The sequence below is a fragment of the Vulpes vulpes genome, chromosome 13 (assembly GCF_048418805.1).
Source record: "Vulpes vulpes isolate BD-2025 chromosome 13, VulVul3, whole genome shotgun sequence".
Classification (NCBI taxonomy): Eukaryota; Metazoa; Chordata; class Mammalia; order Carnivora; family Canidae; genus Vulpes; species Vulpes vulpes.
The window spans coordinates 62,158,335-62,171,874 of record NC_132792.1 but is presented as its reverse complement, the minus strand read 5'-3'; the positions used below and the strand labels follow the sequence as shown (position 1 = coordinate 62,171,874).

Here is a 13,540-nt window from a genome sequence, read left to right as displayed (position 1 = left end):
GCAAGGAAGCAAAAGCAAAAAACTATTAGGACTACACCAAAATAAAAAGCTTAGCACAGCAAAGGAAACCAACAAAATGAAAAGGCAACCTACTGAATGGGAGAAGAAACCTGCATAGGAAAACTCCAGTTATGTATTTTAGATAGTAACCCATTAAGAATACAACCTAACACCAAAAAAAAAAAAAAAAAGAAAAAAAAAAGAAAACCCCACCCCAATAATCTAATTAAAAATAGGCAGAGAACCTGCATATACATTTTTCCAAAGATGACATACAGGTGGCCAACAGACACATGAAAAGATGCTCAACATCACTAATCAGGGAAATGCAAATCAATACCACAGTGAGATATGCCCTAATAACTGTCAGAATGACTAAAAAAGATAACGAGTGTTGGTGAGAATGTGGAGAACATACTACTGGTGGGAATGCAGACTGGTGCAGCCACTATGGAGGTTTCTCAAAAGGTTAATAGAAATACCATAAGATCCAGTAATCTTACTAGAGATCTACTCAAAATGAAAATGCTAATTTGAAAAAAATATATGCACCCGTATGCTTATTTCAGCGTTATTTACAATAGGCAAGGAATGGAACAACCCAAGTGTCTACCAATAGATGAAGATATGGTATGTATGTATACACACACACACACACACACACACACACACACACTGGAATATTAGTCATTAAAAAGGGAGCTCTTGCCATTTACAACATGGCTAGACCTAAAGCTTATCATGCTAAGTGAAGTTAGAGAAAGATTCTATGATTCCACTTATATGTGGAATCTAAAAAAGAAAAAAAAACGAACAGAGAACAGAAACAGACTCAAATACACATTGATGGTTGCTAGAGCAGAGAGGGGTAGGGGAATGAGTATAATGAGCGAAAGGGAGTGGGAGATACAGGCTTCTGGTTATGGAATGAATAATTCACAGGGATGACAGGCACAGCCTAGGGAAATAGTCAACAATGTTGTAATAGCATTGTATGGTGACAGATGGTAGCTGCACTTGGGGGGAGCATAGCATAAGGTATAAATTTGTCAAATCACTATTTGTACACCTGAAACTAATGTAACTATCAACTATACTTTGGGAAAAAATGGTGTTGAATGAATAAAGGAGATATTGTCTTGGAAAGGAGAGGTGAGCTAGGAGACCTGTACAGTTCAAGTGAGAGAGGATGGAAGCCAAGATAACTCAGGCCATATACCACGTCACCTCCATCTCAAAGATACACATCTTTGCTTTTATTAGTAAAAGTTTTGGGGTCATGGGTGGGTGGGAGAGAGGGTGAGGTAGAGTAAGAGCTTTAAGTAATTGGAGAGTTTCAGAACAGCTGTTGTGAAGGCCAAGTAGGTTCTGAGGGAATAAACTCGCTCATTTTAGGCAAAGGAAACCAGTCAGGCTATACTTCTTTGAAATGCAGAAATAGTTATTTTTTTTTTAATCTGATATTAAGAGGATTCCCTACTTGTCACTTGTAGTCATTCCCTTTTACTGCCACACAGAGGCCTGAAAACTCCTGTGGGGAGTCCAGTTCTCCCTGTGTCTTCCTTTTCCACCCTAGAAGTCAAGAGCATAGAATAGTTTTTCAGCAGCAAATTTCTTACTCCAAACATCTTGCTACACAGGGTTATCCCAAATGCCTCTAAACTTCCATGTTTGGCAATTTTGATGGCAAATACATTGCTATCACATCAAACACACATGGCATACCTTCCATGGAAACATGATAGATGTGGTTGGGGTCCTATTATAGCCTATCTTACTACAAACCTTGCATCTTCATTAGATTAACAAAAATCTCAACAGGAATTTAGATGTTTAGAGGATTCATTAAGTAGTATAAGAGGAAAATCTAGAAGATAGATGGGGGAAGTGAAAATATGGCAAATGAGGTCACATGTACAAGCGGTCACAGATTCTTTAAGTGAAAAAATGAGCTCATCTGCTGATAAAATGTGTGATACTGTGGAAGTTTTATCATTTAGCAGTTGGCGATCTAAGACTGAAATGCTATAAAAATTACAATGTGTGTATTAGAGGTCAGGAAAGAGTAGGAAAGGGGTTATTGACCTAATATAGTTGCATTTTCATTCCTTCCCCCCCCCCCCCCAAGTTTAGATCACTGGATTAAAATTTAAGCCCTTGAGGATGCTGGAGGGGAGGAAAGAATAATTTGGTGATGGGCCTTAAGGAGGGCATTTGATGTAAGGAGCACTCAGTGTTATATACACCTGATGAATCACTAAATTCTGTCCCTGAAATTAACACAGTGTTAACTAAATTGAATTCAAAAAGTTAAAATCTAAGCCCTCAAGAGGCAGGGAACTCTGTTGCTATTTTGAGGATTCCTAACACTATGGGGATATGGAAGGACAGTGAGGCATCATTGGTACCACTGATTTTTGATAAGTGTGTGGGATGAGACAGGATAGAAGGACTGGAAAGATGGAAGAGATGGTATCTTCAGTCCTTGGGGAACAGACAGAAGGAAGGGAAAAAGGAGTCTCATTCATTTGACTAAGAGGATATGAAGACATTTTCACAGACCTTTTAATTTCCCAGGAAGGTGAAAGGTAATCAATTTTGTAACAGGTTATCTACACGAGAGCCTTTCCAAATATTAGACATAAGTTACTTAATACCTATATTATATTCCAGTTTACAAAGTGCTTTATTTTGTAAGAGGTTGTTAACATTAGAGGAGACTGAGTGAAGGGTGCATGGGAGTACTGTGTACTATAAATCTGAAAGTTTAAGAAAACTGAAAAGCATCTTTTATCAGGTCATCTACTATGTCTTTATAGGACCAGGACAATTTCTTTTTTAAGAGGAAAGAGGTCAGCTAGCTTCCTGTCTCTTCAGAAACCTAACTCCATTTCTTACCTAGATTCCTACCACCTAGCATAAAACATGGCCATGCTCCCCTATCTTCAGTAGTAAAGGCAAGAACAAAGCCTTTTCAACTAATTATCAACTCTCTACTCCCACCTCATGGATAAGCTCCTTGAAATTATGGTCTATACTCACGGCTAACGTCCTCGCATCCCATTTGTTCCTCAACCTCCAGATTTCCCTCACCATTCCTCCAAAAGCACCTCTGAGGAGAATACAGTTGGTGTCTTGAATGGCCAAGCCAATAGATATCACTTTGCCATATTTAGTGTGACTGGACTCACCATTCTTGGATCTTAGTTTCCTGGGTTTCTTTCTAGGACTTTCTACTAGTTTCTCTGGTTTCCCTCTCCCCACTTTGTCCTATCTTGGTTTTGGCTCTTCTTCATGTAATGAGTGCTTCCTAGATGCTCCATCCTACACTTGAGGTTTTAGGAAACTATACATCAGTTACTGGAATCTATTCCATAGTCTAGATAACTTTTGAGCTTCAGTGCCATCTATCCAGTTGAGTATTTTACAGACCCCTCAAACTATAGAGCTGAAGAAGTACTTTCTCCACAAGGAGTACAGTCCTGTTAGTCCTAATATTTTATACTATTTCCTCTTATGTCCCATTTGGTTACCCAATTGTGAAAACTCTACCTATTAAGTATTTCTTTGTTTCTCTCCTTTCCTTTTGATTGTTACTGCCAGAAGCCAGGCTCTACCACATATTAGCAGAGTCACTATAATAGCCCAGTCTTTTACCTCTAATTATTAGCCTTCAAGATTCCCTTCGCAATGATGGGGGTGGGGGGGAAGTCATCTAGATATCCTTTGTAAAATTTCTGATTAGCATGCAGTCACCAGAGTCCCAGTTCTGGAAGAAACCAAAACTCCATGTTATGGGACATACAATGTTTCAGGACCTTGAAAGCTTACCCCACTTCTCACCCCTACCAAGAAAAACACCCTTTATTTTGGCCATATTGAATTGAGTTTCTAGATTTAACAAAGTTCTCATCTGTAGTTCTTTGCACAGCCAACATATTCCCGAGGTCTGAAAAGCCCTAACCTAATTTCTATTTGTTCTTTATGCCTGAGAGGAGGGCCATGTCCTTGGAGTCCCAATCATTCAAAAAGAAAGATGTAAAATAGCTTGCAGATTTAATAATTTACTCAGATTCTTTTAAAAGACTCCTCTCACAACCAAGAAGCCTTTTTTGACTTATCTCCACCCTTCAGTCTACATTAGGTGATCCTCTCTTACACTCACTTGGCACTAAGAGGTTTGTCTGTGGGCACAGTGATCCAGAGTTGAAACTGTTTACTTACCCGAGTTACTCATTACACTGCACATGGACTGCTCTTTTATCTGTAGGCCCAGACTAGAGGAGGGCCAGATACGCTATAAATATTTATAGAGATGAAATTAAATCCTCCTTCATTAAACACTTCTCAGCCTTGCCACATCATTTTACTTCATCCCCAATTACCCTAGGGAATAGGAAAGAGTAAGATTTCTGGATCCAGTGTTGTTAACTATAAGGAATGCTGTGAACTCAGCTGACTTGAGCTTTAGTCCTATTTTGCTACCAGCTCCACAAATAATCTTACCTTTTTGGAGTTCTGCTTCCTCCTGTAATAAATAAAGGGACTGAGCTCTAATTTTATGGTCTCTTTTTGATGCTACAACTTAAATACCATTTACAGAATAAAAATGAGCATCTTGAATCTGTGTGAAGTACACAATCCTAAAAAGCCATTTGGATGGATTGCTTCTATGGGAGAATGAAAGAAGGGAAAATGAATTGGTAATCATTAAATATCAGAGTGACCACTGAGAAATGCTGCTAGTTATTTCTACAGTATGTGCTCCCCAGCCATATCCACCATCCCCAGCCATCATTTCATAGCCTCCCACGCAGCTAAATCCACCTAACCAACTCTAGCCAGGAGGGAGTAATGGTAAAGGGCTGTTCTTTTAAAGGAGAGTGACCAACCATTTCCATGGTCCTGCTGGTTGGACCACAAGAGCTCGGCGACACATCTGGGAGTTGAGTGTTGAGCAATGCAGAGACACCTAACAGGGCCCAGTTCTCTGGCACTACCAGCTATACCTGCCTTTATTTCCACAGGAGAACATTTCCTGTTCAAACCATTGAGATTTGGGGTTACAGGAAAAAAAAAAAAAACAACAAACCCACAGCTCAACAGTATCCTTAGTAACGAATACTAAAAAAATATATATTTTCAAAGTACACTGAGAAAATATTTTTTTGAAGCCACTTTGAAGTTTTGCTTAAACCTTTAATAAAATAATTTATGAAATTTACTACACTACCCAGAACAAACACCTGAAAGCTTCATATTCTACATTCCACCTTATAATAAAGAAGCTAATGCCCAGAGGCAGATTGGGAAGGTATTTGACAAAGCAAATTCTAGTCCTATAAACTGGTTGTCTACTGAGGGATTATAATGAAGATTAGAAGAGGTCACAAGATGACTTCATTTTCTGATCAGTTTCATTTACACAGAAAAAATTAATGCTTTTGTAGCTTTCAAAGTACAAAGTTATGAAAGAGTAACATCCTTCATTTCTTTCCAGGGAGTGGAAGTGATTATGCTTAACGGTATTACCCAGAATGCATCCTGATGCCATAAAGTAGAGGCTCCATTATCAGACTGGACTCCAAGAAGAAAGTGGCCCAGAAGCACATAAAACATTCCTCTACTAGCTCAGTGGCGGTGGGAATGCTGATCCCCATGGAGTACTGCCTGCCTGGGAGTTCATATAGCATTGCATGCCTTTACCAAGCAAAGGAGGCGGCTTCAACACACAGAACAGACTGCAGGGAATAAAGCTTTTGGAATAAACAGCTGATAATAAGCACTTAGGAGTTGCACTTTGAGGTAGTGCATGAAGGAAAACTAAAGTTATTCTCCCATTAATAAGGGCCAAGAGCTCAAAGGAACTTCCAGAGAACACTGAAGAACTATTCTATAAACCACAGCCACCTTGTGAAGAATAGTCTCAAAACCAACCTTAGAACCCACGCTACATCTTTCACAATTCCCTAATGCCCCCAAAATCTATATCTCACACATTCTGATCCATCATTCATGATCTGAGATGGCTCATTCTTGCTTTAGGACTTTATGATGAATGGGGCCTGCCTGCTTTTGTTAAAGATGGGGCAATGCTAAAGCTTTCTATTTCTCTGGACTACAGAGGAGTCTCAAGGCTGAGGAAGAGTGAAATAGAGACAGGAAGATTAGAGAGTCTGATTATAGAGGCCTTGAAATCCAGGCAAAGGATTCCAGATTTGGCAAGAGAGAGTCAAAGTAGATCTTTGAGCAAGGGAGTAACACACACACCTATAAGATCTTATTTTAGTAAGATCACCAGAAAGAGTGGATTAGAGAAAGCTAGATTAGTTAGGAGAAAACTACCTTAATTTAAGCTGAGGGAAGGAAATTCTGAACAACACTGGCAGCTATCGCAAGGGAGAGAAAAGTAGGATACTTTCTACAGGAATGCAAGGAACTAAATTTGTACTCTGGAGATGAGTAAGAGGGTAGTTGAAAACTTGAAGTAAAGCTTATTAAAGAAGCAAACAGTGAATAAGAAGGCTGAATCCATGACTTACCATCCAAATCAGGAGTCTGCTCACACTAAAGTGGGGTATTGCCAATTGCTAGGCCAGAACAGCCAGTGCAAACAGGGCCAGTCTGAGGCAAATAGTGATTTCTGACCACCCTACCTGAATGGATTTGTAACTACCAACATAAAAGATGACTGAGATTCACATGACCACCTTGATCTCTTGAACTCTAGCTCCGGGTTTCTAAAAGCTAAAAACCTTAAAAGGGAGCCACCATCGGAGGATGAAAATAAAAAGCAGCTCTTGAGAGAGACCTAGAGGAATATCCAGAGAAGTAAGATGGAGAATAAATATGACATCCCTGAAGTTCAGTCTGTTCTGAGTCACTATATTTGTCATAGTCCTCTTTTCAATAGGTCACATCCCGATTTGGGGCCTTTTTGCTTATAGGATTTCAAGGACCAAACTGCCTTCTTAAACATTAACACACACTAAGACAAAAGCAAAAACAAAAACAACAACAACAAAATACCTAACACCTTATTTCCTTCAGGTCTAATTCTTGAATCTGCATATCCCACTTCCACGGAGGACTAGCAAACTTGACAGTGTGTGTATATGTCTGTGGTGAGGGAGGGGGTGTTAGGTGCCATGGCGTTGAGGATGGAGTTGTGGGTACAGCATGGACAGTGGCTAATCAGAATGCATCAGCCGGCGAGTGGGCTATAACCAGGCCTGCACATATGTACCTATGGTCATGAGAGATGGAGTCTTTGGAGTGGCTCCCTGGAAAGAGGGGGAAATAACCATACAGAGACATGAAAGGAGTCTTCCACATTTACAGGACTAAGTGAGGAAGGAGTGTGCAAGATCTTGGCAGTCAGATACAATACCAGTGGGTTCAAGTCCAAAAAGCAACCCTGGCAGCAGAAAGGATGTTCTCTCTCCTCCCCAGTTAAGCAGGGCTGGGTGACCAGCACAGGTGAGGCCTGGAATAGATTTATACTCCTCCCTTCTTGCTTCAGATCTCACTTATCAATCTCTATGGTCTATTCATGCCATACAACATTTATACACTGCCTACTAACGTGTGGGGCTATTTTCTTCACTAAACTGCAAGCTATCAGAGGGCATTGATTCTGTTGGTCAATGTTTTTGGCACAGAGGAATATTACTTACTGAATGAAGGCACACTCCCATGGCCACTTTCTATGCTCCTTTGTTCTTTGTGACAACCTAAGTTTCCTCATCTTCCACTTTCTATACTTTGTTTGCATGCTTTTCCTGAGATTTACCATCAGTGACTCCTTACCTAGAGAAAGGAACCACAATTAGACTTCCAATTCTATTTAATCCACTTATTTATTATCCTGAAACCATCAGTTCCCCAAACAAGAGTAAACCTTCAGTTTTCCTTAAGAGCAATAATCTAAACCAATGAGAGTGTGTGAAGTACTTTGTCCAGTCAGGCAGAGCTGGGTTAGAATCCTAATTCTGCCCTTACAGGGACCTTGGGTTAATCAGCTCTGAACCTGGGTTAGTCTGTACTTCATTTAGCTTATCTATAAAATGGGGATACCCAGAACTGCAGGACATTGTCAAAGTAATATTTGTAGAAACGTTTAAAGTATTGGGAAGTATTAGCTACCTCACCACCTGTTAGTACTAAGTGCTAAGAACTATACAGTAACTGCTACTGCATTTAATTCTCACAAAATTTGATGAGAAAGGTTATAATATTCTCTCCATTATTCCAGATAGGAAACTGAGGGTCAGAGAAGTTTAAAGAACTTGACCCAGGTAATAGCGCTACTAATTGTCGCAAAGCAGAAATTGAAACCCAGGCAGTTGAACTTCTGGATTTTAAACATCATGTTCCTTGACTGGCATGAAGGAGGTACAGAGTACATGGTTTTCAAAGGAAAAAAAAAATCATCCCCAACCAAAATGGTGTTTTGGTTGTACACCATTTCCAGAATGTATTGCTCTATGGTTTTATATCGTTTATCAGACACATACAAAGACACTCTAATTTCATGTGACGGAGATCCTTAGGTTTTTGCCTCTAGTATATCACAGTATAACAACAAGTTGGTTTGCAGGAATTCGTGGAAAGAAAAGAGAAAGAACAGTGCTGATTGCTTGTGTAGTTTGCTTGTGTAGGAGTCTCCTTCACTGACCTTTGTTGATTGCAGAATTGTTGGACTTGTATTTCATTCCTGAAGCCCTCTGACAGTATGAGATATAGAAAACCTTCAGATAAAACAATCTTTTTCTATGTATTTTCAAATTTCCCTTACATCATTTAATATGCTATCCAAAGGGGCACCTGGGTGGCTCAGTGGTTGAGCATTTGCCTTCAGCTCAGGACATGATCCTGGGATCGAATCCTGCATTGGGCTGCCTGCAAGGAGCCTGCTTCTCCCTTTGCCTATGTCTCCGCCTCTGTGTCTCTTATGAATAAGATCTTAAAATAGCTATCCAAAAAGCTATTAACTCTTTTCAGATTTTCCTTATCTTTTTCTTAAGATGCTTTAATTTGCCATTTATTAAGCATCTATTATACAACTGGCATTATACAACTGCTAGTTTGTGTAGAAAGAAGACTAAGCTCATTAGCTAGCTGCTCTCAGAAAGCATGCTGGTCTGCCCTGGATGTTCTTTTTTATTCATATGAAGAGTCCTATACAAAGGAGAATCACTTCTTAGACTCAACCAAGACCTACAAAAATATTTCTACCAAAACTCAAGAAGTGGGGCTGGTCCATAATTAACAAAACCTAAACCTATTACTTAAGGGGGAAAAATTGAAGGGGTATAGAATTCTATTTTTGAATGGGCAAATATCATGCTAAATAACTATTTCACCAAGTCATGTCATCAGGTTCTTATATTCGCTGAAGGGCTAGATTTGCAGAGTAGTTCGAGTAAAGCAAGTAAAGCAATCCCAAACCTAAGCAGCACTTCCGTCTTTGGTGAGGAGAGAATGGACTATCTAATAAAACGAAGTTAAAAACACCCCATTTTTGGTGGGAGTGTACGTCAACACTTCTGTTTTTTTTTTTTTTTTTTAAGATTTTATTTATTTATTCATGAGAGACAGAGAGAGAGAGAGGCAGAGACACAGGCAAAGGGAGAAGCAGGCTCCATCCAGGGAGCCTGACACAGGACTCGATTCCAGGTCTCCAGGATCACACCCTAAGCCGAAGGCGGCGCTAAACCACTGAGCCACCCGGGCTGCCCAACACTTCTGGTTTTGAAGAAACTCCAGGCATCTATAGTGATGGACAGGTAAGGCTATTTTCTATCAGTTTCTTTAATGTTTCAGCCTTTTTTTCCCCCTCCAACTTTCAGACATCTGGTAATTTATACGTTTGGGACCAACTTATTATGTAGCAGCCAAAGGGAAAACAAATTAATGCTTTCATTGCAGAAGAGAAAAAAGTAGTGCAGCTTCCTCCAAAAAAGTTCAGTTGCAGCAAATTCTGGAAGAAAAAGCTGCCGTGGTTGGCCACGTTTCCTCTAAGCAGTAGGAAAGTGCATGCACTTGCTCAGCTGAAGCAGGTCTAACTCGGTCCTCATCAAGCACCACACACTAAAGTAATTAAGAACAGGGCCACAGCTGAGTGGACGAGTGCAGTCCTGGGTCACACGGGTGCATCTGAACCCGGGATCTAGGATTATCACATGGTCTCACATCAGCTGGGAGAGTTTCTAAACTCCACAGTGGAGCCTACACTAGTCATTAAACATGGTGCCCTTGCCTAGATCTCCCAAGGCAATGACAAATGACAGGATGTGAAGCCTGGACTGTCTGTGTCTAGAGAAGGAAAAGCCGCCCTCAGATGTTCCCTCTTTTTCCAGGGAACACCCAGGTGGAAAAATTGGAATTGTATTACCATTTATAACCCTTACCTCACCAAGGCCTCCACTCCCAAACTGCAGCCCCCAAAACATAGGATAGGGTTGGGGGTTTTGTTTTTTGTTTTTGTTTTAAAAGTTTCCTCTGCAAGCACTGTATTCAGGAGAAATGGTAAAGGCAGGCCCCAGATTGTTTAGGGTGACCAAAGGAAACATTCGCTTTTCCAGGGTCCTACTTCTAAGTTCTTTACACTATTCCTTGCGTAAGAACAACTTTGCCTTAACACACTGGGCACTACCTCGTCATAATCCACTTCTAGGGGAGATTTTTCTTCAACTGGCAGTTATGGAAAGGGATTGAAGACCCCAGCTTTCCTCCTCTGTAAAAAGCAATTGCATTAGAAGAGCTATTTGAGGTTCTTCCTGCTTTGCAAAAATGGAGTAATTCAGCAGTTTCCAGATTCAAAGAACGACCCCCTGTAAATCTAAGCAAAGCACATGCTGTATACTCCACAGCAAGCCTTCGGGATGAGGCCTGCAAAGTCACGCATTGTTTCATACCCAGTCCTATGCCTCCTTATGAACGCAGACACAAAGTATCCTAACCTACAGAGGCTGGGGGGTGAGGAGGAGAGAGTAATTGTTTCTCCCTTCAGAGAAGGAGTAATTTTACTGTCGGCTACTTTTGTTTTGAGTTTGAGTTGGCTCATTCGCATTGCTCAGATTTGAAAAATCTAGTAACTACTATGTAGGCTACAAGCACACACACGCGCACACACACACCCTCACACACTCTCTCACACTCAGTTAAGTCCATCACTGGTGAATCTCAACCCCCTTCTTCTGCATTCAGTTCTGAAGGAGCAGCTCTAGTTCTCAGGTCCTAATTCACGTGGTACCTCAGCAGTCCTTCCCACACTGACCTCTACCAAGGCGAATATTGTAAATACTGACCACGGCTCCTCCAAAGATAGGATCCCAGTCAACTGGTCCACAGCGGAGGTTGGGACATTATAAGAAGCGTGAAAAGCTAGCTAGACCTGTGACCACCGCCTTCTCAGCTCAACCAAAGAGCCGGGAACTGCACACACATTTTACAGTAGGTGACAGAAGTGCACAGATGCACAGAGAAATCACAGATGAGAGGGGAAAAGAAGGAGCAAACCTGCCCCTCCATCCAACTAAAAACCAGGCAGGGAATGCAAGTCGCTCTACTCACCCAGCATAGCGGTTGCTATAAAGGTGGCTGTGCCCTGGTTGCAGAATCTTCAAAGAGAGCAGGAAAAGAGGCAGAAAAGCAGCTGTCCGGCTCCTGGGCTTCCCGGGGAACTTCATAGTGCTACAGTGCAAGGAGCTGGAAGTTAGAGCAGTCACCCGAGGCTGGAGGTGGCTCACAGTGCCCCCTCCACATGCGCACACGTTCTCCGGGAGGGGGTGGGGGAAAGGGTTGGGAGCGAGTAAAATGTGACACTTCTTTCCAGCCACAGGGGAAAAAAAAAGTTTCAGCAGCCGAAGGAGGGAAGTTGCTATTAAGACTTGGTCTTGGGACGAGAAGCAGCAGCACACACAGCCCAGCCCAGCAGCTGAGCCTGATCCTCAATCAGGCTCCCCTAGAAGGGGCTGGGCCTCCCCTGCGCTGACTCATGGCTGGGGTTCACTGGGTGCTGCTTCCCTTTGGGTAACTCCTCTCTGGTTTTTTTGTTTGTTTCTTGCTTTACGACTTCACGCCCCTTTCTTGGACAAGCTTTCTCCTTTTATTACCTTCTGTGGTGCAGGACCCTACCCTAAATGCAAATGGATTTGCTTGAGGATGAGCTAAACAGGTAGGCATACAGAGGACGCTCCGGGCTTAGGGTTTTGCTCTACTATAGCAAATTTCTACATGGATTCCATACTGAAATGCATGATCAACAGCCTTAATGAGCATATGTGCCTGGGTCCGGTCGCGCCCCTGAATCTCAACCGCCAGCCTTGGTTCCAACTCCTACCTGTACGAAGAAGGGGCAGCTGCTTCACTGGGTTTCTGGGACCTCTTTGTATCCATTGCAGGTCAGCAGCACCCAGAGCCGCTGTGATTTCAGAGGTTCTTCTAGGGAACAGGAGGCTTCCACGTGCTTTACTACCTTCTCTCACATTTGGAATCATTTAGGAAACCAGACCATTTAAATCAGAATTCCTGGGGGTGGGATCGGTGGTTTAAAATGTTCCTCAGGTGATTCCAATGTTCAGCCACCTTGCTGGTGTGGAGTGGGGCTTCTCGAACTTTAACATGCATAGAAATCAAATCACCTGTGGATCTTGTTAAACCGCCCCTTCTGATACAGTAGTTTGGGGCTGGGGCCTGAGATTATGCATTTCTAATGAGCTTCCAAGTGATGCTCTTGCTGTTGGTGCTTCAGTCACACTTCGAGTAGCAAGTCTTTACTTTAGAATGAAGTCTGCTTTTTCTCCTCTCTCTTAAAACTGGGGATGGGATGATAAAAAAAAAAAACACCCTAGAGCAAACCATTTCCTTCTCGTTTTTCCGTGTTGGTGATGAAGGTGTTTTTGTTTTGTTTTGTTTTTTTCATCCACTTACTCCGTCCCAGATATACCAAAAAACCCATCTGGCAGGGATAAACTTCGTTCTAGTAAATAAGAACGGTGTTATCTAGGATGACTCCTATGTAGCCCTATGCCAAGGCCTGGTCCTACTCTGGAAGAGAGTAGAAGTCAGCATCTCTCTATAAACTCACACATTTTTCAAATTTCCTGAAGAATCATAGCCAAAGATTATGTACCCTCCAAGATTATGACCAGAACACTGCTTAGAAGAGAAAATACATCTTTCCCCACGTTCTCTACCTGGGGAGTTGAGCCAAAGTCATAGGAGTTTGGTTTATAACAGAGCCGAAATGATTTTCAGTTAAAATGATTCTCCAGAGCTTTCCTAACTACCCCAGGATTAGTTTAATCTCTTCTCTGTGTCCCTCTGTCTAATACCAGTATGTTGTCTACTGAAGGGGATAGTACATTGAATTTAAGTATTTGTCTGGTTCCCTCTCTCAAGGCTACCCTTTTCTTGAGCACAAAACAGTATCCCTTTCATCTTTATGACACTTCCTTATATGCCCTAAAGGGAACACAATCAATGTTTGCTGAAGCAATGATCAGCCATGTTTATTGAATGAATGATGAACCTG

At 41.6% G+C, this 13,540-nt stretch overlaps 1 protein-coding gene across 1 annotated transcript in view; it reads right to left on the bottom strand.

Annotated features, from left to right (window-relative positions):
• CPA6 (carboxypeptidase A6) overlaps nucleotides 1-11,918 on the bottom strand; it is a 308,236-nt gene extending 296,318 nt beyond the window's left edge. The window contains exon 1 of the mRNA XM_026012235.2: nucleotides 11,578-11,918. Coding sequence (XP_025868020.1) covers nucleotides 11,578-11,693 — 116 coding nt within the window. The 5' untranslated portion in view covers nucleotides 11,694-11,918. The remainder of the gene's footprint in view (nucleotides 1-11,577) is intronic.
• Nucleotides 11,919-13,540: the final 1,622 nt, after the last annotated feature.